General features: G+C 46.7%; 2 protein-coding genes across 5 annotated transcripts in view; one reads left to right on the top strand and one right to left on the bottom strand.

Annotated features, from left to right (window-relative positions):
* The window catches only part of HMBS (hydroxymethylbilane synthase), a 30,951-nt gene extending 10,841 nt beyond the window's left edge, over window positions 1-20,110 (top strand). For 2 of the 4 annotated variants that reach the window (XM_039496502.1, XM_039496504.1), the window contains exons 7-20: window positions 1,118-1,174; window positions 2,087-2,140; window positions 5,248-5,320; window positions 6,080-6,129; window positions 6,215-6,270; window positions 7,783-7,860; window positions 8,423-8,500; window positions 10,235-10,310; window positions 12,140-12,253; window positions 12,843-12,881; window positions 13,364-13,483; window positions 13,773-13,826; window positions 19,420-19,506; window positions 19,740-20,110. In XM_039496502.1, coding sequence (XP_039352436.1) covers window positions 1,118-1,174; window positions 2,087-2,140; window positions 5,248-5,320; window positions 6,080-6,129; window positions 6,215-6,270; window positions 7,783-7,860; window positions 8,423-8,500; window positions 10,235-10,310; window positions 12,140-12,253; window positions 12,843-12,881; window positions 13,364-13,483; window positions 13,773-13,826; window positions 19,420-19,506; window positions 19,740-19,913 — 1,110 coding nt within the window. In that variant the 3' untranslated portion in view covers window positions 19,914-20,110. Of the gene's footprint in view, window positions 1-1,083; window positions 1,175-2,086; window positions 2,141-5,247; window positions 5,321-6,079; window positions 6,130-6,214; window positions 6,271-7,782; window positions 7,861-8,422; window positions 8,501-10,234; window positions 10,311-12,139; window positions 12,254-12,842; window positions 12,882-13,363; window positions 13,484-13,772; window positions 13,827-19,419; window positions 19,507-19,739 lie in introns of all 4 variants that reach the window. The other 2 variants (XM_039496505.1, XM_039496503.1) reach the window with 2 other exon arrangements.
* A 1,843-nt stretch (window positions 20,111-21,953) lies between these two features.
* Window positions 21,954-23,944, bottom strand: LOC120375699 (histone H2AX). The gene has a single exon (XM_039496530.1). The coding sequence runs from the start codon at window positions 23,782-23,784 to the stop codon at window positions 23,353-23,355; it is 432 nt and encodes a 143-aa protein (XP_039352464.1). The 5' UTR covers window positions 23,785-23,944; the 3' UTR covers window positions 21,954-23,352.
* Between the last annotated feature and the right edge of the window lie 105 nt (window positions 23,945-24,049).

The following is a 24,049-nucleotide window of genomic DNA, read 5'->3' as shown; positions in this document are numbered from 1 at the left end:
GTTCATGGTACTTGGGAGCAGACTAAGCCAACTATGAAAACTAAAGATTGTACATATTTTAATAATTGTAATCTGTAAACACATGGCTGTATTCAGAATCCTAGATTAAGGTAGCAATAAGTCCCAAATTATTGATGTTGAAACCAAATTAGTTAATACACTGAAGGCACAGTTTTGTGTAAAGGTTGAGTATTTTTATTAACCCTGCTGTTAGTCAAAGATTTCAACACAAGTGGTTTTCCACTGGGCTGAGACCGCGTCTGAGCTTAGAGATAAGAATGAGTTTTTAACCCTGCCCATTAGTACATGAGGCCTTTATAATACCAGTCCAATTAAAAAAATCAAATGCACTTTACAAGGAGCTATTTTATAGAAAGGGAAACTAAGGAAGAGTAGCTGAATTACTGCTCAAAGTTGCAAGGTGAATCAGTGGTTGAGTTCTGCATAAAGCCCAGGTCTCTTGGCTCACTGCCCTTTGTTAATCCACATAGCTTGTGATAGTTTCAAAGAAATTGTGCTCTGTTGCCTTGAGGCTGGGTGATAGAGCTGGAATCTCTGCTTTGTACGAAGCCACATGTTGTGTCCCTCTCCCACAAAATAATATCTTGGTGAAAATGATCATTGTTCACTTATGAAAATACCCACCTTGTGACTGTTCTGTTGGGTAATGCATTAGATGCTATACACAGATCTGGGGGTATAGCAGGCAGCAAAGGGCTTGGGCTGGTGTCATTGAGGGAGAGACGGTCTCCTTCCTTGTGATTCAGCACAATTTTTTTTTCCATACCGAAGCTGGACAGCTCTGCTGAGGTAGCTCCTACAGCTGAATTTCCTTCTCTGCAGAACTGGTAACCTCCATTCCTAAATGCTGGTCACACCCATCCCTGCTTTCTGAAGGCCTTTCCCTCCCAATCTCCTAGTGCAGCACATACTGTAGCATGCCTGTCACCTCTTATCTGTGTGTCCATGCTACACCAGAAAGGTCTGGTCACAAATGGAACAGCCCTTCTCTCTAGCACATGGTCTGGCGCACACTGTGCTAGGCAGCAGAGGCAATAACTTCCCTCCTCTCCTCTTTCCCAGTTCAAGGAGCGTCTTCTTCTCTTTCACATAACAGGCATTGGGGTTGGAAAAGTCCATAGCGATGGAGAACAAGACACTGAGGAACACTCAGGTAAAGGAACGGACTTTGCATTCTTCAGGGCTTAGATTGTTCCTGGTAATTATATATCTCATAATAAAATAATGTGTATATATCAGCTCTGCAAATCTGTCGGGATAATTTAATAGGCCAGGCTTAAAATCTACTCCCCCATCCTTTACAGTTTTAAGGGGGTGGGAGAAAACAAAAATCGAACAATATTACTTTATCTTTTTTAGAAAACAATTACAAGTAAAATGTTCCTAAGGTTGTGGTCTCTGCACTGTTTGTCTTTAGTTAAGATATAGTGCTTAAATCAAAAGGAGAGGATGAAGGTAAAGGGATTATACCACTTCCCCTCTAATTCTGCCATTTACTGAATAGATCAGTCCTAGCTGGGTATTTAATTAAGATAAAAGTTTGATCATTTTTTAAAGACGTACATAAATATGCAGATGTTAGTTAACGCTTACACAGCATTTTGAAAGTGAAAAGTTCTATATAAGGACTAAGTGTTTTTCTTAATGACTTTTTGTGACTAGCTGAACATTTAACAACTTAATAATACAGCACATATGATTTCCAACCCTGCAAACGCTTACTACAAAAGTCAATAGGACTGTTCACAGTAGCGTGTGCTATGTCTGGTAGTGTTCACAGAATTGAGCTCTTGGGCCCAATACTGCAAGACAGCGAGTGCCTTCTGGGAGGTGCTGCACATTTCCCAACAGGAGTTTACAGTCTTTGCAAACCTACTCTTGTGTTAGTTTAAATATTTGATGTTTTGCTCAGTTTAGGAAGATGTGGTTGCCACTTGGGGAACACGTTTAGCTACGGTGGAATGAGCTCTGAGTTGGCAGAGAGCACTGTAAAGAAAACCTCCACAATTATGGATTTGGAGGATTTGCTTTAATTTTTAAAATACATGAAACATATTGTTCATAGGATGAAAATGGCCTGAAAAACAGAGTTATCCGAGTGGGCACCAGGAGGAGTCAGGTGAGTTTCTGCTTATTAAATTAGCCTGTGTTCTGGTATCACCATATTGCTGAGTCTCTATTCAACGGGGACAGTTGTGACTTGAGACCCTGTAGCTGCATCTCCTAAAAGTAGAAAATCTGGGTGTCTAATTTCAACTTTAAAAATATGATGTACAGCAGTTACCCTCTGTAAATAAGTGTGTATCTCTAATATTTATAAATAAAGCCAAATGAAGTACGGCACCTATCAGGTTTCCTGTTCAATAGAGAAGTGTTGTCTAGTGGGCAGAGTGAAAGACTAGGAATCAGTATTCCCTTGTTCTGTTCCCATCTCTACGACTGACTCACTGTGTGACTTATGGCAAGTCTCTTAGGGCCAATCTTCAAAAGTGGCCTCTAATTTTGGGTGTCCAAGCTTATGTACGTACCTAGCACGCTTTCAGAGGTGCTGAGTTCTCAACTCAAGTCACTAGAAGGTGCGGATGCAAATTGGGATCCAGATGTTTCAAGTTTGAGCACCCAAAGTAGTGGACACTCTTGAAAATTTTGTTCTTTATTTATCTGTGCTGCTATTTTCTCATCTGTAAAATGGGGACAATTTGTGGATACTTCACAGAAGGTCTAGGGCATGAGGCTTCATTCTTTCATATTAGTAAAGCACCTTATGATCCTTGGATTAAGCACAAAGTATTATTAGATGGAAATAAATTTACTTATATTTGTTTATGCAGATGAACTGTCTTTCTCAAACCAAAAAGCCCAAGTCCTCCCCAGAAAGTGACCCTAGACTGGAGTAATGATATCTTTGCCAAAGAGTGACCTCTGTGAATTAGAAATAATGTTATCAGAGTTGCACTATAATAGGCGTCCTTGTTGGCAGTCCCCGTAGGAAGGCCCAAGATTCAATGGGCCATGAGACTTGAGCTCTCCTGCAGGGGATCCCTCCATGTTGGGCCTGAGGCATGTTGTTACAGCTATGTGGGAGACGCTTGCCTTGTTGCCACCTGGACTGTATCCATTCTGAATAAACAGAACTTGAGTCCCAATGGCTGTCAGTTGGCACATTCCATCGGCACCAAGCTAATGGAGTAGCTCAAGAAACAGGGGGGTGTTTACACTCCTCTTTCAGTAGAATCCCTTTGTGTCTTCATTTTGCTATATCCAACACCAAATATCTTATATGGAGGCAAAACTTAGGCTGCGTTGACACTCACAAAGCCTGGGAGGAAAGATATAAGAAATACATTGGGTCTTTCTTGCTATCTAGCTGCAGCTGGGAGGAGCAAGTTTGCAAAGAGAGATAAATGTGCCTTGGGCCTTTGTTTTGAGATAATCTTGCCTACTCTGGAAGTCAGGCGCAAGCATGGCTCTGTACTTTGTGGGAGGCTAGAAGATGATACAGATGGGCATTGAAGGGTGGGACGTTGCTGTTCTCCACTGTGTGTGATCTGCTAATCTATTAAGAATTATTATCAACACTTTGCACTTATAGCACCTGTGCCTTTCACCTAGCATCTCATAGTAGCTTACAAAAGGGAAGTTTGTTGGACTCATTTTACACATGTGGAAACCCGTGACTTGGCCACGGCCACTCAGAGCATCAGTAGCAGAGAAAGATTAGAAACTAGGCTTCCTGGTTCATCTTCAGCTGTGACTACTAGACTACATTGCCCCTCACAGGGTCAGGATCTATGGAGGGATCCTCTGCCTTCTGCTTGAGTAGGATAGTGGTGGTGGACTATTTGATGTGATCCTTCCCCTTCCAGAGTGTAAATTAAATGTGTCCCATCTACAGGTACCTGGGCCTTTGCAGCCTCCAAACCCTGCGGCTTGCTCTGTCTGTTGTATTGAGCTGCTGCCGTTTTCCTTCTGCACAACTTTCTGACATACCTCTGCTCATATAGAACACAATTCCTGCAGACAAATCTTAATCCTGGCTCCTTGCAGGATCGCACAGCAATGGTAAAGTTTAGCATTCATAAAAAGCACAGAGCAGATATGGTGCATTTTAGCTCATCACTCATTGAGGTGGGAATCGCCAGACTATTTAGTCTGCCTTTGTTATAACAATGGGTGCCCCTTACTGCAAGACCTATTCTCTAGAACTGTGCACAATGCTTAGTCTGACGCACTTTAAAAATTACAAAAGCACATCATTGTGTTTCTCTAGTTCAGGGGTTCTCAAACGGGGGGTCATGAGGTTATTACATGGGGGGGGTCGCGAGCTGTCAACCTCCACCCCAAACCCTGCTTTACCTCCAGCATTTATAATGGTGTTAAATACATCTCTACCTCGATATAACGCTGTCCTTGGGAGCCAAAATATCTTACCGTGTTATAGGTGAAACCATGTTATACTGAACTTGCTTTGATCCACCAGTGTGTGCAGCCCCGCCCCCCCCCCCCCCGAGCACTGCTTTACCGCGTTATATCCAAATTCATGTTATATCGGGTGGCGTTATATCGAGGTAGCGGTGTATATTAAAAAGTGTTTTTCATTTATAAAGGGGGTCTCACTCAGAGGTTTGCTATGTGAAAGGGGTCACTAGTATAAACAAAAAAAGTTTGAGAGCCACTGCTCTAGTTCCGTTCACCCAGTGATGGCACTTCACGGATAGTAAGCCACAGCCCTTCCAGTTAGGTAGGCTCCACTTTAAACATCTCCACTTTAAACATAATGTCGCCGAGGCACAAAGAGCTGAAATGGCTCGCCACAGAACATAGCAAGTCAGTGGCAGAGCTGAAAATAGAATCCAGGAATTCTGACTTCCAGTCCCCTGTTTGAACCACTACTTCTAACTGAAGAAATTTGGTCTGTCTTTACAGTGCTCTAATTCTGACCCTACCACTGACTCACTGTCTGACCATGGGGCAGGTCATTCCAATTTTGTTTCTGTTTCTCCATCTGTAAAGCAGGGATGGTAATACTTTCTTCTGTTGGGTGTTGTGATCATTATGCAGGGGTAGAGTTTGTGTAGCACTGTGCTAAGACTTCTATTTATTTGCATTAATGCTTGTGTTTTGGACGCTTTGGTGGGTGCATTTGACTATGTCTAAGAATAGAAAAGCTTGTACTGAACACATGCCATCTCACATGCGACTTAGCCTTCTGTTTTTAAACTGCAGCTGGCCCGGATTCAGACAGACAGTGTGGTGGAAATGCTCCGCAAGCGATACCTCAACCTTCATTTTGAGATTGGTGGGTGTTCAAATGCTGCTCAGAGGCAGGGAGCAGTTGGAGTGGGATGGTTTGATGTGTAATATCTGTTATGCAAGAAGCCCTGGGCCCAAGGAAGAGAGATTGTGGCGTTTGCGTAAGTGGAGAATCCGAATCAGTTCCATTCTGTTAGTATCACGTGACTGGGCAAGAGATGCTAATGTCTGCAGAGCAAGGAGAGGATGGATTCCATGTATGGCTGAGCATTGATTTCCCAAGTTTCTATGCAGATTATGGTACTGTCATTCCGTAGAGTAACCATGTAATAGTCTGGCTCCAAGCTAGATGCACCATATATTCATGTTCAAGTGCAAAGTAAAAAATTATATAAACCAGACAGGGAGCAGTCAGGATCCCAAAGCTGCATTGATTGGATGGCTGCTGAGTACTTGCCTAGTAGCAGGAGTGAGGCCAGAGATGGTGCTCAAAGCAGAGTGTCTTGTTAGTGTGATGAGGCTCCTGCTTAAAACTACTGTCCTCAGACACGCACACTCCTGGCCTTCCCTTTTCTTACTCTGCGCTCTTGGGAATAAGGCAGCACACTTCCAGAAGACCTAATCTTTACTCCTGCTTAGTACAGAGTACTGCTAGAATACTCCTGCTACATGGAGCTTGCATTCACACCTGCACTAGAATGCAGCAGGCATGTACCCCTTTGCTGCATACCGCACAGAGACTTAGAGTCTGGGCCTATCTGATCTCTCTGTATTGCTACTCTTAAAAATCTCTCTCTTTGAACAGTTGCCATGTCAACAACTGGAGACAAGATCCTGGACACTGCTCTTTCCAAGGTAAATGACCTCTTCCTCCTTTGAATTGAGTGAGGCTATGTGACTATGTTGGTAATATGCTTCATGTTCCTCCCTCCCTATTTAGATTGGAGAGAAGAGCCTCTTTACCAAGGAGCTGGAAAATGCACTGGAAAGAAATGAGTAAGAGCTCTGAACCTTTCTCTTGCTTACTGCAAGCGATGGAATGGCCCGGGCAGTGCTGCAGATTCTGTCTGCATCTGAAATCGACAAACATTCACAGTCTAGTGGCTTGTTTATAATTCAAACTTCTTTTAGAACATTTTAGAGCAGGGGTAGGCAACCTATGGCATGGATGCCGAAGGCGGCACACAAGCTGACTTTCCGTAGCACTCACACTGTCTGGGTCCTGGCCACCGGTCCAGGGGACTCTGCATTTTAATTAAATTTTAAATGAAGCTTCTTTAACATTTTAAAAACCTTATTTACTTTACATACAACAATAGTTTAGTTATATATTATAGACTTATAGAATGAGACCTTCTAAAAACGTTAACGTATTACTGGCATGCAAAACCTTAAATTAGAGTGAATAAACGAAGACTTGGCACACCACTTCTGAAAGGTTGACGACCCCTGTTTTAGAGAATGAGAGGCTTGTGAAATGTGCTATCCATAGTCTGTCTCCTTCCCCTGGCTGTTTTAGTTGGGCTTACATGGCCGAAGGAAAAATGTGTCATGTCAATCAGTAATGTTTGTGTTGGTTGAACCGATGCCCTACAACCTGTGGTATTTTTAGAGCAACAGTATTATTTGTTACATACACATCACTGGGTGGCCACATACAGTTTGAATTCAGACATTTCAGTAGATGCCTCAGATTCACAGCTAGCATTAAACAGTCTCCAAAGCCTTCTGCCTGTTAATTGTACTCACTACCAACAGTGCAGGAGAACTGGAAGCATTAGGGTTAAGCCTCTTTTGAGGTAACTTATTTCTGTGGGAAACCTGGGTTCAGATGTCAGTTGTGACTGAGGGAGATTGCTGTTTTTTACTTCGTGTTCCAGCTAGGGTATGGGATGCACATGGATCGAGAGACTTGTCTCAATTTGGATTAAAATTAGAGATTCCCCTTTGGGTCCTTGTCATCTAAGGTCCTGATCTAACTCCCACTGAAGTCAGTGGAAAGACTCCCAGTGAGTTCAGGCTCTCAGGATTCAAGCCCTTTTTTGATGGCTGTGTCAGTGGTATGAAGTGATGCAGGCAGCTTGAGCTCTGGGCTGCTGCCAACTGAAAAGTAGTTATTTAAATCTGACTGGATATCGGATCCACTGAGCTCTGTGTACTGCAAGGTTGATGGGTGTCTGTGCAATGTGCATATGGGTCTTCAGCACCCAGACCAGGCTCTTCAAATCACTTTGCAAATATTTATGATGTAGCACCCCTGGGAGATATACATCATTATGTTACAGATGGAAAAACTGAGGCACAGAGAGATGAAGTGACCTGTCTAAAATTGCACAGTGAATTAGTAGAACTGAGAATAGAACCCAGAATTCCTGATTTCCAGCCCCCCTTTCTACACTAAAGTCCAGTGTGGAATTTTTATTTCTCAGATCTGCAGGCATCTTGCAGGTGCCCCATGGTCTCCTTCACCCACACCATGCTCTGACTTTTCTCTCCTCTGACTTGTAGAGTTGACCTGGTTGTTCACTCCTTGAAGGACCTGCCAACTTCGCTCCCGCCTGGCTTCACCATTGGGGCCATCTGCAAGTAAGTGTGCATTGAGAGGCCTGACTTCCTGCAGGGTTTTAAAATCCCCAAGGGACCATTTCTTTACTGTTGGCATCCTGTGTGATGAGTTTGGTCAGTCTCAATCTGTTTCCCTTTGTGTAGGTAACTGTACTGCACAACTTGCCACTGTGCTTGTCATCTTGTTGCCTGTCTCAGGGGGGAGAGAGAGAGCCCAAATACCATGGGCTGTGAAGACTGAACCCCTACTCTCTCTTTCTTAAAGAGGGGTTGGGTGGGCTCCAAGTCAGGATTAAGCATGTTAACTGAGGGTGGTGCCTGTGGGAAGCTTGCCCTTCCGCTGCCTGTGCTGTGCCTGCTCTGTAGATGAGTAGAGAACTGACTGTCTAGAATTGTCAAACCAGCACCTTCACCAGCTCTAGATTAATTAGAAAGAAAAAGGAAGAGGAAAAGAAAGTGCTCCCTGTATTGGACTAAGGATAAGGAAGTTAGAGGCACCTCCACTAAGGACCATGAGCAGAACTGTTTCCATTTAACCACATCCTACGGAATGATGTCTTGTCTACACTGTATTTCTTTGTAGAAGGGAAAACCCCCATGATGCTGTTGTTTTTCATCCAAAGAACTATGGGAAGACCCTCAACAGCCTTCCTGAAAAGAGGTGAGTGGATGGGAGAGTTGTTATTGAACAAATTGGGTGGTGAAATGGGATAGGCTTAGACTTCTCAATACCAAAACTGCCTGCTCTTCACTATTCTTTGTGAACTCCCTGTGTTAATCCAGTTAACATCCAGACTTGCATCTGTCCCTTGCCCTTTGCACAGATTAAGAGGTGTTTTCAGTGTTGTGTTGTTGTCGTCTTTTTTTTTTCATTTAAGTTAAAATGAACCATTTGTAGGAATTAGCAGTAAAGGAATAAAAACTTAATAAGAATCCCAGGAACCATAATTATCACTATGGGAAAGAATTTCTGCTGTTGAATAAAGGAGCAAGAGCTGACCTCTCATCTCTCCAGTCATGCTTGAGATCTGACATTTTCTAAATGCTCCACAACCCCCAGAATGAATTCTTAACACTTAATATCTTCAAAGCACTCTGCACACTAAAAACCTCCTCCCTCTCTTGACTGACATAGAGGACATTCAGCTTTGTTGGATCTCCAATGAGGTCAAGGGACTTAAAGCAGGGTGAACTTGGCCCAGTGTTTTTGTGACCCACACCACGGCCAACTCCGTCTCCTCGGTCTATTGGCTTTTCCTGTTGCATTCACCTACACCACTCTGATGGTAACACAACTCAGTGGGAGCAGACTTTTCTGTCCATGCTTCTTGACTCAGACTAAAGACTAGTCTACACTAGAATCACTACAGCAGTGCAGGTCTACTAATGTAGCTGCGCCGCTGTAGCGCTGCTAGTGCAGACAGTCCGCGCCAACAGGAGAGAGCTCTCCCGGCAGCATAATTACTCCACCTTCCCAAGCAGCAGTAGCTATGTCAGTAGGAGAGTGTCTCCCACTGACATAGCGCCGTCCACATCACATTGCTTAGTGGGGTGGCTTTTTCACACCCCGAGTGACTTACGTTATACCAATACAAGCCCTGAGATGGGGGGCAAGTTCCAGAAATGACTGACTTTTCAGTCCCTCTCCTTAGAGGTTACAAGGTTCCTTTCTCTTTGGGGATGTCTGTGTTGAAATTACTCAGATGACAGTAATCTTAATTAAAACACAGAAAATAGAAATAAAACAAAAGAAATTGTTTGCTTCACAGATGTAGATTTACACAGGCTAAACTAGAGATGACTTGTCATCTTTTTTATGGGATAAAAAGAAAAGTGAGTAGCATACATCCCTTGAAAGTAGTCCTCTGTATGGTTAGACTGGCAGCCCCCCTTGCTGTCCAGAGACACACGGTGCTGTCCAGAGAGCTCTCCCGCTGCATTCTCCAGGACCTGTTTATCAGACCTCACCTTGCACACCCAGACATGTGTTCCATGACCCAGGACTGCTATCCCTGCTTTCCAAACCAGTTTACTGCAGTTATCAAAACAGAAAATAGGGCTTGGGGATTGCTACATTCTGTAGATGGTGGCCCACTGAGGAGTCGGAGATCCTTAACAAGGATTAATGTCTGCTTTGTAAAGGCCTAACAACCTAACCACAGTGACTGCTTAACAGACTAGGTAGTCTGGTTATATCTAGATTTAGTCAGACCTCATGTTAAATCTCTCCATTTTTCCTTCTGCCAATATGAATGATGGATAGATCCCCGAATGTTCTCTGACTAGTTTAAAAAGGTAGTGTGTGTTTCCCTGGAAGCTCCTAACCTGTCCCCAGCTAAAGGTGAGTGAATGAATCTAATTCTGTTACATTGGGTTTTTTTTGTTTCCTCTGAAGTGTGATTGGAACCAGTTCACTTCGGCGAGCAGCTCAGCTCAAAAGGCGGTTCCCTCATCTGGAATTCAGGGATATTGTATCCTTTCCTGGCAGTGTGTGGGAGTGGTATCTCAGTAAATAACAGTTGGCTTTTCTCTAGCACTTTGGTGCTATGATTAGAACCCAGACTTCCTGACTTCCAGTCCTGTGCTCAAACTAACTTCATGCTGTCTTCCTAAACTACTATGAGAGAGTAGTTTACTCTCCCTGGCCCATTCAATCCCTGTATTTTCTACTGAGAAAGGGCCCAATATTAGTCTAGCTTCTCAGAGGCAGATACACTTCACAGGAGGAACTGGCATAAGACACACAACTCATTCCAATTCAGTCACTAATGGCTTGGGTGGGATTCAGACCAGCAGTGAAAGGCTCTGTTGTCCCAGTCTCTGTCCCTTTAACTTATTGTTTAATTCTGCACAATTATTATTTGTCAGCTGCTGACATGTTCAGTGCTCCATGAGACATGTCCACAGTCCCAAAGAGCCAGTGTCCAAATGATTACTTCACAACTCACAGCAAAATTCCATCTGCCACCATCTGAACAAGTTTTCCAGGATAGTTCCTCAACTCAATTATGCAAGTGACTGGAGACATCTGGGGCCCCACAAGGGCTGTTGGCATGTTCTGGTGAATGGTACTGTTTTCAGGCTGTTCTTAGAAGTCCACTCTCCTTTGGCTCCTGCCTTCCTCGTCCCATTTTGTTACATCATGGTGTAGTGTCAGTGCCTGGTGATGCTTTTGCCCCAAGCTGCAAAACCTTAGGAGAGCACAAATATGCATCAGTCTTGGGAAAATCCATCTTACAGCAAATGTGCTTGAAAAGCAACTTAGTGTGGCTTCTCTCTGAACTTAAGGAGTCCATTGCTTGCCCCCCAACACAGACACACCTTCAAACTCCCCCTAATCTGTTGGTGGCTTCTTCAGGTCTGGAGGAAATCTTGGTGGCTTCCTTCTCGACAAGTGATCAGTACTTATGCAGTATACTGTGTATCAGTACTTCTGCAGTGTACTGCAGCAGTCTTGCTCCAGGAGCAGATGGCAGGCCTGCTTTCCCCAGCCCCACCTCTTTTGAGCGCTCATTCTTACTAAAGTTCCCCCTTTCCTTTCATTCTGTGAGGGAATCTTCCCCTTTCCCCTCTTCCGTAGTGCTTTGCTGCATGTTTGGAACACTGTGTGATACTGCTCAGACAGTAGGTGGCCCCGTGCGTAACATACATTATTTAAGCTAACCCAGCCATACCTGGCAGTGTATTTAAAGGATCTTTTTGGAAGACACATCTGTGGTGTCTCTCTCAGGGCAGGTCTACACTGTAGCAGGGATCCACGCTCTGAGATTGATCCACCGGCGGTCGATTTAGTGGGTCTAGTAAAGACCTGCCAGATCGACTGCGGATCGCTCTCTAGTCGATCCCTGTACTCTACCCCCCCCCCCCCATGAGAAGAGTGAGGTAAGTAGATGGGAGATTTTCTCCTGTCGACCACCCGCAGTAACTCAGCCTAAGGTATGTCAACTCTAGCTACGGTTTTGACGTAGCTGGAGTTGTGTAGCGTAGGTCGATTTACTGCGGTAGTGTAGAGAGCCTCAGAGAAGGAAGCTCTGTAGTTGATTGTGTTTGATCCAGAAGCCTGACCTGTTTGTATATGACACTGCATGCCCCATCCCCTGTGGGGAGTAACTGCTGCTGCTGAGGGACAAGAGATAAGGGAGGAAAGGCCCAAGCAGAGAGGAAGGGAGCAGGCTGATTAGCTACAGGAGTGACAGCCTTTGGTGATTGCAGCAGTAGCAGCCTCTAGTGGCTGAGTTAAGATCTGCAAGCAAAGTGTCCCAGTTTGGAGATTGTGCTTCTCACTTAACCCTTTATGTAGAGAGGAAATTTAAACACCCGCTTGAAAAAGCTGGATGAAAAGGAGGACTTCAGTGCCATAATTCTGGCTGCTGCTGGACTGAGAAGGATGGGCTGGGAGAATCGTATTGGTCAGGTGAGGAGAAGCACTGTGGGAAATTCCATTCACTTCCACAGACCCTTAACCCATTCCCTTTTCAGAAACCTTAGCTTCCCCGTCATGGATGAGCATAACATCTGCTCTGAATCCATATATACATTATCTTGAGATTAGGCTGCATTGGAGTGAGGGTTCCACTCACTGCATTTCCCTTCCAAAGATGCATTCAGTACAACTCTTTCCATGTGTCAATAATGTTTGTTCATCTGAAAACTTCAGAGCCCTTTATAGTGCCCAAATCCTTCACGAACAGGCACTTTAGAAACATCTGATAATTTTGATAAAACATTACAATCTCCAATGAAATAAGTACCATTATACCCATTTTATGGATGGGAAAATTGAGGTGCACAGCTGGGGCATGACCATCCCCAGAGTTGGGAATAGAACCCAGGAATTGTTACCTCCCAGTTTCTTGCTATAACCATTGTACTGCACTTCCTTTATGGAAATAATTTCAGTCTCATCATGAATTGCTGCTCTTTGGAGCATTTTAAATTTTTTTTTTTACATAATCTTGGATTTAGCACTGCAACATGTTAACTAATCTTTGCTTTTTCTCTAGATCCTAAACCCTGAAGATTGCCTTTATGCTGTTGGGCAGGTATGCTACGAAAAGCCAGCTGAGTAGCCAGTTGCTATGTTACAACCTAACATTTCAACTGTTTTTTTCAACTCTGCACCTTTTCTGGCTGCTGTTCAGTAGGCATGCTGCATTTGGGAAGTGTACTGCAGTTGTTAATTAAAGGCTAGCATGTCATCACTGTTACAAGTGATCATTCTACTCCTGAGACCTGGCCTTTCAAGAGCATGCTAATGAAAGTAGGAGTCAGCATCTATATAGAACAAGCTGATGAGAATCAGTCTGAAGCTGTGATCCTGCAGCTCACTTGTTTAGTAATGTGAAACTTTTTCTTTCTGCTTTCATCTTGTCACTGTGTGTTATAGCAGTGGGATTTGCGTGTGTGTAGCGGGTAGAGCACTACATTGGAATGCCTCTAAGCCATGCAGGTTTAGTGGTTTGGGACTAAGACTGCAGACTAGAGATGCATGAAGACTGAGGACAGTTTTTCTCTCTTCCTTCAGGGTGCTTTAGCAGTAGAGGTCCGAGCTAGAGATGAAGAGATACTGGATATGGTATCTGCCTTGCATGATGGGGAAACGGTGCTATGCTGCATTGCTGAGAGAGCCTTTATGAGACACTTGGTAGGTTTGGGGTACCATCACTTTTCTGTCCACTTCCTTCCTGGGTGAAGTAGTAAATGCTTACATAGTATTGATAAACACCATGGTATCAGAAACCTGCTAGATTTCGTTACCGCAACTGCTAAATACAGACTACATTCAAGTGTCTGTTAACTGATTGTGTGTACAGAGATTCTTCTGTACATGGCTGACTCTGTGTTCTACAGGCTTTTCAAAGGGTCCTGACGTGGTGGATCACATAGGAACCTTGACATCAACTTTTACCTGTTTGCTGTGCTTTTTGTTTCAGGAGGGTGGATGTAGCGTTCCTGTAGCAGTCAGTACCATGCTGAAAGACTCTCAGGTGAGCAGAACTTTAAATGTATTTTATTTGGCTTCATCACTGAGCATTTTTCCAACATGCACTTTTCCCCTGCCACCTGAAAATAGTTCCAGCAAGCATAGTTGGCAGCTGAGGATAGCCTTGCTATCTCCATGCTGAATCCACCAGAACAACATTGTGTAGGGCAGGGTCAAAGAACCAAGGCCAACACAAGGGTAGCAATAAAACAGCTAAGGAAGAAAAAAAATCCCTGTCAGGGAATAGATGATGGAACTTTGTGGACAAGGCTTAGCAATCTTCAAATTTATCCTCTCAATAATTATGACTGGTGATTCTCATCCCTTTTGTAGGTAAGTCTTTTTCTGGGGCTAGAAAGCCTATTCGTTTGATAAATAATAGATAAAACTTCCCCAAGATTAAATATAAACACTATCCTACAGAAAGGAAGCCTGACTTAAATAGAGGGCGCTGTCATGCAGGAAAAAAGTTACTCACCTTCTCATAACTGTTGTTCTTCGAGATGTGTTGTTCATGTCCATTCCAATCAGGTGTGTGCATGCACACGGGCATGGTAGCTGGAAGATTTTCCCCTAGCAGCAACCGTAGGGTCAGCCTGGGCACCCCTTGGAGTCACGCTTTCATGGCGCCCAATATGGAGCCCTACTGAATCGCCACCCCCTCAGTTCCTTCTTGCCGGCTACTCCGACAGAGGAGGAGGAGTAGTGTGGGTATTGGAACGGACATGAAGAACAACAGTTACGAGAAGGTGAGTAACTATTTTTTCTTCGAGTGCTTGTTCATGTCGATTCCAGTCAGGTGACTCTCAAGCTCAGGAGGCAGGGTCAAAGTCGTCAATTGATTGGAGCACTATTCATCCGAAGGCTGCGTCGTCTCTGGCCTGCTGAGTAATCGCATAGTTCGTGGGGAAAGTGTGGATAGAGGACCACGTCGCTGCTCTGCAGATTTCCTGAGTGGAGACCTGCACCAGGAACACTATTGACTAAGCCTGTGCCCTGGTGGAATGTGCAGTGATTGGGGGTGAGGGAACCCGTCAGGTTGTAGCACTCACGAATACAGGATGCTATCCATGACTAAATGTGTTGTGACGACACAGGCAACCCTTTCATTCTATCCGCTAGAGCCACAAATAACTGAACTGATTTTCTGGACGGCTTTGTTCTCTCGATGTAAAAGGCTAGTGCCTTGCAGGCATCCAGAGAGTGGAGTCTCTGGTCCCTGCCGCTGAAATGCGGCTTACGGTAGAATAAAGGGAGACAGATGTCCTGGTTGATGTGAAACTGTGACACAGTCTTCGGGAGGAAAGCAGGATGAGGTCTGAGCTGCACCTTGTCCTTATAGAACACTGTATAAGGGGGCGCTGAGGTTAGGGTCCTGAGTTCAGACACCTTCTTGGCTGAGGTTAACGCCACCAGGAACGCCACCTTGTAAGAGCGAGAGAAGGGAGCACGTTGCCAAGGGTTCAAAGGGTGGTCCCATTAGCCTAGAAAGGACCAGGTTGAGGTCCCAGGCAGGGTCAGGCTGTCAGATGTGAGGATATAGCCTGTCAAGCCTTTTTAAAAACCGGCTGACCGTAGGGTTAGCAAACAGAGAGCGGTGGTCCTCGCCTGGGTGAAAGGCTGAGATGTACCCTTAATTGACGACAACAAAAGCGCTTGCTGCTTCAGATGGAGGAGGTAGTCCAGAATAAATGGCACGGGGGCCAGCATTGGGGACAAATGGCGTTGTGCCGACCATCCTGAAAATCTCTTCCACTTGGCAAGGTATGTGGCTCAGAGGGTTTTCTATTGCCAAGGAGGACTTGTCTAACCTGGTCTGAACAGGAAAGCTCCATTGGGTTCAACCGCAGAGCTTCCACACCATGAGGTGAAGCAAGTTGAGGCTGGGATGTTGAAGTTGGCCATGATCTTTCGTCAGAAGGTCCGCGAAGAGCGGCAGGGTGATTGGGGCTTCCACGGACATGGCTAGGGGAGATGTGTACCAGCGCTGACGGGGCCAGGCTGGTGCTATCAATATAACCTGAGCTCGTTCCCTCCAGATCTTGAGGAGCACCTTGTGAACGGGCGGTATGGGTGGAAAGGCGTATAGGAGACAACCTCCCCAGTGGAGGAGGAGCGTGTCCGCTCTGGAGCCCGGGCTGTGGTTCTGGAAGGAGCAGAACTGCTGGCACTTCCTGTTGTCATGTGGCAAATAGGTCTATCTGGGGAAAGCCCCACCTCTGGAAGATTGAAATCGCGATGTCTGGGTGAAAGGACCACTCGTGGCCATGAAAGGACCTGCTGAGGTGGTCCGCCAGCTCGTTCTGTACCCTGGGGAGATACAGTGCTTGCAGGTGTATTGAGTGTTCTACACAAGTCCCACAGCATGAGGGCTTCCTGGCACAGGGGAGAAGAGCATGCACCCTCCCCATGTGTTGATATAGAACATTGCGGTGGTGTTGTCCGTCATGATTGATACACGTTGTCCCTATAAGTATGCCTGGGAGGCCTGCCATGCCAGGCGCCCCACTCTCAGCTCTGACATTGATGTAGCATGCCAGATCCGTCTGAGACTAAAGACCTTGAGTCCTGCGGTTTCCTAGATGTGCTCCCCAGCCCATGTCTGATGCATCCGTCACTAGTGACAGAGACGGCTGTGGAGTGACAAAGGGGACCCCTGAGCATATCTCCTGAGGGTCGAGCCACCACAGGAGAGAGTGGAGAACCGGGCGAGGCAGGATCACGATCCTGTCCAAGCTGTCCCGGGCTGGGCGATACACTGACGCCAGCCACGTCTGAAGAGTCAAAGCCTGAGTCTGGCGTGCTGCACCACAGAGGTACAAGTTGGTATGTGACCCAGAAGCTTCAGGCAGTTTCTTGCTGTGGTTGTTGAAACCTTTCTGAGCCCTCAAATGGTATTGGTCAGGGCCTAAAACCTCGCTTGCGGCAGGTATGCCCTGCCCTGGCTCGAGTCCAATACAGCACCTATAAACTCTGTCCTCTGGATGGGGGACAGAGTAAACTTTGCTTTGTTTAAAAGGAGACCCAGATTGACGAAGGTGACTCTGATAAACTTGACCTGAACCTCCATTTGGGTCTTAGAGCAGCCCTTCATCAGCCAGTAGTCAAGGTAAAGAAACAGCTGAAACTGATGCCTAAGTATAAACGCAGCAATGACTACCATGCACTTGGTGAAAACCCAAGGTGCTGCTGCCAGGCAGAACGGGAGGACTGTAAATTGGTAGTGGGTGGTGGTCACCATGAACCTGAGGTACTTCCTATGGGGCTGAGTGATTGTGAGGGAATGCTGGAAGCCAGAGACACCATACGGAACTTGATTTTCTTTGTAAACTTGTGGAGTTCCCACAGGTCCAGGATGGGCCTGAGGCGGCAGCCTTTGACTTTCGGTATTAGGAAATATCAGGATTAAATGCCCTCATCCCTGTGCTCCTAAGGAACCTCCTCCACTGCCCCTAAAGATAGGAGCAACTTCACCTCCTGGATAAGGAGTTGCTCGTGAGAAGGGTCCCTGAAGAGGGACAGGGAAGGGAGCGGGGGGGGTGGAAGGGCAGGAGGGCACAGAATTGGATGGAGTAGCCCCTCTCTACTGTACAGAGCACCCATCAGTCCAAGGTAATAAGGGGCCATGCACCGTAGAAAGGGGATAGACGAGACGAGAAGGTAAGGTGTTGTACACCTCTCCTTGACTGTGCCTACAAAAAGCAGGCTTCAGGTGTCCCGAGCTCTGGCCAGAAGGTTGATGCGACCTTCTGCTGCTGCTTCTGTTCTGCCTTCTGGAGCCAACATGGTGGTTCTCCTGACTAAACCTCTGAGTGGGCTGCAGCCAGAAGTGTCTCCACTGAGTGAAAGGCGTGTAGAGGCCCAGGTACCTGAAGGTGGGTCTGGAGTCCTTCAGGCTGTTCAGCCTTTTGTCTGTCTTTTCTTTAAGACAGACTCTCACCCTCAAAAGGCAGGTCCTGTATGGTCTGTTGGACCTCAAAGGGGAGACCTGGAGCCATGAGCCCCTTCTCATGGCTACACTCATGGCCATGACTCTAGTGGCAGCATCTGCCCCATCATATGCTGCTTGCAGGGATGCCCTGGAGATCAATCTCCCCTCCTTGACCAAAGCTGAGAATTCAGCTCGGGAGCCCGAGGGAAGTAACTCTAAATTTAGCTCTCACCGAGCAAGTATTGTAGGCATACCTGCTGACGATGGCCTGTTGGTTGCAAATCCAGAGTTGCAGACCTCTGTGGCGTAAACCTTCTAGCCGAATAGGTCGTTTTTTTTCATCCCCATTCTTGGGGGGGGAAAGGCCTGGAAACCCCGCCTCTCTCGCTGGTTAGTAGCATCCACCACCAGAGAATCAGGTTGTGGGTGAGTGTATAGATGTTCGTAGCCCTTGGAGGGCACGAAGTACCACTGTTCATTGCACTTGGTGCCACTGATGGCTGTCTCTGGAGCTAGGCAATCCTCCTCTTGTTCTGCACTGGCGATTGGGACTGGTGCCGAAGGCAGGAGTGTCCCCGAGACACTCCATGGTGGTACCTAGAGTCCTTGGCTGTGTCTGTCTTTGGCGCCTGGTCTCTTGAGGGCGCGCTCCACGCCAAAGATGACGTGCTGGTAGTGGGATCCTCGGCACTGGGGGTCCAACTGTGGTTGAAGAGCTGCCTCCATCAGGAGGATTTTAAGCCACTGCACTCTTTCAGGGTTCTTGGTTGGAATTCCCGACAGATTTTACAGTGGTCTTTTTGGTGACCCTCACCCAGACACTGTAAACAGGAGGCGTGGGAGTCACTTTTTGGCATGTGCTTTGCGCAGTCTTTGCAGATCTTGAAGCCTGGGGATCACAGCATACCCCAGAGGCAACCCCCATAAATTAAACTTACAACTAACTCTACTAAACTACACTACGCTATCTGAATAAACAAGGTGAGTACAACAGGAATCGAACTGCTAGGTCACTTGCCGGAGCAAGAGTAAGGGAAGTTACAGCTATCGTCACTGGAGGTAAGGAGGAACTGAGGCGGTGGCGGATCGGCAGGGCTCTATATTGGGCACCAGGAGGGTGCAACTCCAAGGGGCTCCCAGGCCAACCCTACGGTTGCTGGTAGGGAAAAATCTTCTGGATACTGTGCACGTACGCGTGCACACACCTGATTGGAATTAGTATGAACAAGCTCTTGAAGAAGAAACCATGGTTTCAAACAAATGGCACTTGTCTCCTACCTCTTGTGCAAGGAGGGTTGTGGAGGCAACATGCTTGCAAGCTTCCCATGACAGAACAGCAACCCTTTTCAGTCCATTAAGGAATGGTAACAAATAGGTTACATCCATGCTTGTGCCTTGTACCTTTCCTAACACACATGGATTGCTCTCCCATGATGATCAATAATGTGACATGACTAGCCCCTTTAATCATAGGATCTTGGTAAGCTTCAAAATACACCTGTAGGCCTAGACTGAGCCAGAAAGGAAGCAGTTTTTCCAACAGCACATGGGAGTCAATGGCAGAATGGTTTCCCCAAATCTTACTAGTTTCCTCCTCAGACCAGAAAAAGGGGATGCTTGGGTTGGTCATCATTGATGCCACATACCTTTATTGTGTTTTGCCCAGTTGTATTTGACAGGAGCTGTCTACAGCTTGGATGGATCAGATACCCTGAAGGACACTATGCAGACTGGTGTTAACTACCCACAGCAGGTAAATAGATACATGCCTCTTAATTTCAGTTGGTTTTAACCTTCAAACTTAAAGTCAAATGAAAGAAACAAAACCAGACCTTTTTACCTTTTTTCTTTCAGTCCGGTCCTTAACATCTTTAGTTATCTTTACAATATTCTCTGATAACCCTTATAAAAATGTATATGGCATCCTACTGTTTAACCCCCAGGTTTCCCTGCTGTTTTACATTCAGTATCTTTTTTTATTTTTAGAATGAAGAGGGACCCAATGATGATACACAGTATGTTGGCATCACAGCCAAGAAAATTCCTCGTCATGCTCAGGAGGCCGCAGAGAACCTGGGTGTTGAACTAGCCAGCTTACTGCTGAGCAAGGGTGCTAAGCGTATCCTCAATGTTGCAAGGCAGCTCAATGATGCCAGATAGACTCCTCATTCCCACCCACCAGCAGCTCTTGCAGTTGGCATGATTCCTGCATGGTCAGAAGTTTGACAGAAAAAAAACATGGACTTTGCTGCTGCAATGTTATTCTCCCTTAGGTGGAGTCTCTTACTTTACACTCACATCCCATTTTCCTTGTGGATCTAAAAACAAAACTTAAAATATTAAACTCTGTAATTTGAGTAGTTATGCTTATTCAGAGGATACAATCCTATTTGCAGTTTCTCCTCTGAGCTATCTTTTTGGGTGGTTTGTTTCAGCAACTTGTTTACCCCAAAACTATAAGCAAGCTCTTTTGAATACAGTAACAAGAATAACTCCATACAAGAAATAATGCTAAAATGGTAAGGGATATAAAGGTGCCCTTTTTGGCTTGTCTACGCTTACCAAGGATCAACATGTGGTAATTGATGCATTGGTGGTCAATTTAGTGGGTCTAGTTAAGACCCACTAAATCGACTGCATATTGCTCAATTCCTGTACTCCACCTGATGGAGAAACACAAAGGGATTGGACAGGAGACATAGCATAGTATGGACCTCCCCGGTAAGTAGATCTAAGCATGTTAACATCTGCTGTTGTTTATGTAGCTGAAGTTGTGTAACTTAGATCGATCTCCCTCCATAGTGTAGACAAGGCCTGAATTAAGTCTAGCCTACACATACCTCCTTTGGGCTTAATTCTGAGCCCTTCAATAACTGGCAGTTGATTAATATGTGCCAAATAAGGGCCTTAGTGACCTATGTTGTGTTTATATTTAAACAGAAGAACCAACATTTCTGCAGGCAAGGAATCTTATGGAGGATGCAAGGACAAATGTTTATTCACTGCCATATAAATCAATACTAATTGTACTTATTTAAAAAAACCATTAGTGTATTCATTGCCAGACTGAATTAACCATAACCGAGCACAGATATCTAAGTGCAACATAGCATGAACTTTTCTTATAAATATCTATGACTTTTGAAACTAGGTTTGAAATAAGATATGTTCCCTTACACCAGCATGGGCAAACTTTTTAGCTTGAGGGCCACATACGAGTATGAAAATTGTATGGGTGGGGGTGTAAGGGCTCTGGTTGGGGGTGCAGACAGAAATGAGTTAAGGGTGGAGGGAGGGGTTGGGGTGGAAGGTGCTCTGGGCTGGGACTGGGGGTTGCAGGGTGGGAGGGGGATCAGATTGGGGCAGGAGGTTGGCTCAGAAGTGCAGGCTTCAGGCAGCACTTATGTCAAGCAGCTCCCTGAAGAAGTGGCATGTCCCCACTCCAGCTCCAATATAGAGGTGCAGTCTGGGGGCTCCACAGGCACCACCCCTTGGCCATGGTTCCCAGCCAATGGGAGCTGCAGGGGTAGGGCAGAGCCCCCTTTGCTCCTGACCCTGCTTGCCAGTTGGAGCACCAGAGCAGGGCAAACCCCAGCCTCTGCTCCCTAGCAGGAGCTGGAGGCCTGAATTAAAATAGCTGGCAGGCCAGATGCAGCCTGTAGTTTACCTACCCTTGCCTTACACCAGGGGTAGGCAAACTGCATCCCAGGGGCCACATACAGCCCTCCAGTCATTTTAACCTGGCCCTCAAGCTCCTGCAAGGGAGCAGGATTGAGGGTGTGCCCTGCTCTGTGCGCGCCATGGCTCCCAGAAGCAGTGGCATGTCCCCACTCTGGCTCCTATGCATAGGGGCAGCCAGGGGGCTCTGCATGCTGCCCCCACCTTAAGTGCCACCCTTGCAGCTCCCATTGCCCAGGAACCACCTCCTGTACCCCAACCCATTCAGTCCTAACCCAGAGCACTTTCCTGCACCCCTAACCCCTCATCCAGAGCCTGCATCTGGAGCTGTCCCCATACCCCTTATTTCTGGTCTCACCCACCCCCTCATACCCCAATTTCATGAGCATTCATGGCCAGCCCTAGAGTTTCCATACTCAGATATGGCCCTTGGGCCAAAAAGTTTGCCCACTCCTTACAAGCTAATCCTTCCAAGCTCCATAGCCCATTCATTTTACATTAGGAGAATATGCATTTGAATTAGTGATTCATCCCCTTCGTCTTTCAGGCCAATACTCGTGTCTCTTTAAAGCATAAAATGCAAAGATGGTGTTTTGTAAAGGAAACAATGGGTTGTTTCAATGTCTATATGACACCCATTGACAATACTTTACTTAGGAAGGGAATTGTCTCCATGCCCATTTAAATCCTTGTTCTTCTTTAGGCATATACATAAACTATTTCTGGCCCTTGAACTAACAGTGCAAGGAATATAATGCTACAGAAATAGCAGGTCACCACATATTTTATTACCCAAAACTCTTTCTGGGATGTACAGGAAGTTACAAAGGCTACCACAGCAGATTTAGCAGTGTCCAAGAGAAAGGACACAGCTGAAAGAAAAATGGTTGCTGTTTTGTTAACTAAAAGTTTACTCTAACCCTAGAATTTTCTCTGGTTTGATCCTGTAGTGGTTCTACTGAGCTTCTAGCTGCAGATACTGTCTGTTGAAACAGGTCAAACAAAGTATGGCTTCACTGCAGAATCAAACTAGCAAATACTTGTAACATTTTAGACAAAAATTTACAGCACTTTATAGAGTCACTACTGCTGAGATAAGTGAAAGCTGCCTTCTACTCAAGAGGGTGAGGGCTTGTTAGTTTACCATGTTTTGGATTGTTGTGCTTAATCTGATGCAAGAGATGCCCTCAGCCTTAAAGTTAAAAGAAAAACAAGATATGTAAATATACATCTTTCACAGCAGTGCCATTTTGAAACAGGTAATTAAACAGCAAGCATGGGCTCCTTTAAAACAAACAAAATTTCTGGAAAAGTATAGTGAGGCAGCTCTATAGCTGCATTCTGATATGTCTCTGTTCAGTCCTCTGTCGGTACCATTTGAACAGTTACCATAAGATCCAGGAGCAGTTTTTTAAAGCTTCCCCAGCAAACCTCAGGGGGCGACTCTTGAAGCCACTTGTCCCCCGTACGAGTCTGTTACGGGTCAGTTTGCATTGCTAATGTTGAAGCATCTCAGATAGGCAAGAGTCAAGTGGGTGTCAGCGGAGGACCAGGAGATTGCAGAGCAAAAGAGACCGCGCAGCAGCTTCCTCTGCCACTAGGACTTTGCAAACAGCAGCTTCACGCGCAGGGAACAATAGGGCTCGGGAGCAGCTGAGTTCATTATCAAGGCACGTGCGCAGCGTGGGGCTCGGCTCCCCTCGCTTCGTACAACGGACGGGCGGGCGGGAGGCCCCCCGGCAGCTTCCCCACCGGGCAGCGGCTGCACCTCTATTCCCCCCCCCCCTTTGCGGAAAGCTCGACTCCCTCAACCCAGCTTAAGGCGCCGGGGGCCTCGCGCTCTCCCCGCCCACGAGCCCGCTACGGATCCGCAGCTCCTGGGCGGGGGAGGGGGGTCTCCGCCGGCGGCGCGTGGCCGGCCCTAGTACTCCTGCGATTGCTGGCTGCTGCCCTTCTTGCCGCTCTTGGCCGGCCCGGCTCCGCCGGCGCCCGCCTTCTTGGGCAGCAGCACGGCCTGGATGTTGGGCAGGACCCCGCCCTGCGCGATGGTGACGCCGCCCAGCAGCTTGTTGAGCTCTTCGTCGTTGCGCACCGCGAGCTGCAGGTGCCGCGGGATAATGCGCGTCTTCTTGTTGTCCCGCGCCGCGTTCCCCGCCAGCTCCAGGATCTCCGCCGTCAGGTACTCGAGCACGGCGGCCAGGTACACGGGCGCGCCCGCGCCAACGCGCTCCGCGTAGTGGCCGCGCCGCAGCAGCCGGTGCACGCGCCCCACCGGGAACTGCAGCCCGGCGCGGGACGAGCGAGACTTAGCCTTAGCGCGGGCCTTGCCGCCGCCCTTACCGCGGCCGGACATGGTGCCGGGAAGCGGGAGCGACACACGCGGCTCGGCCACCCGCTCCGAGAGCCCGAAACTGGGGCTCTAGCCGCCGAGCGAACACCGCTGTCTGAGCGCGAACCGGCCACTATTCATTTATATAGTCCCCGGCGGAAACCTCGACCCCGCCCCTGGACGGTGACGCTGCGCTCTGCCATTGGTTGGCCGCCAGACGATTGTCTCTCCGGGATTGGTTAGCCTCACGGTCTGGCAAAGTTTAATGCAGTATTGGCTGCTAAAATAA

The sequence above is a fragment of the Mauremys reevesii genome, linkage group 12 (assembly GCF_016161935.1).
Source record: "Mauremys reevesii isolate NIE-2019 linkage group 12, ASM1616193v1, whole genome shotgun sequence".
NCBI classification, from domain to species: Eukaryota; Metazoa; Chordata; order Testudines; family Geoemydidae; genus Mauremys; species Mauremys reevesii.
This window is presented reverse-complemented; position numbering and strand designations above follow the sequence as displayed.

Bases quoted from the DNA above. Each gene is read 5' to 3' on its own strand.
- LOC120375699 (XM_039496530.1), bottom strand. From the start codon at position 23,784: ATGTCCGGCCGCGGTAAGGGCGGCGGCAAGGCCCGCGCTAAGGCTAAG.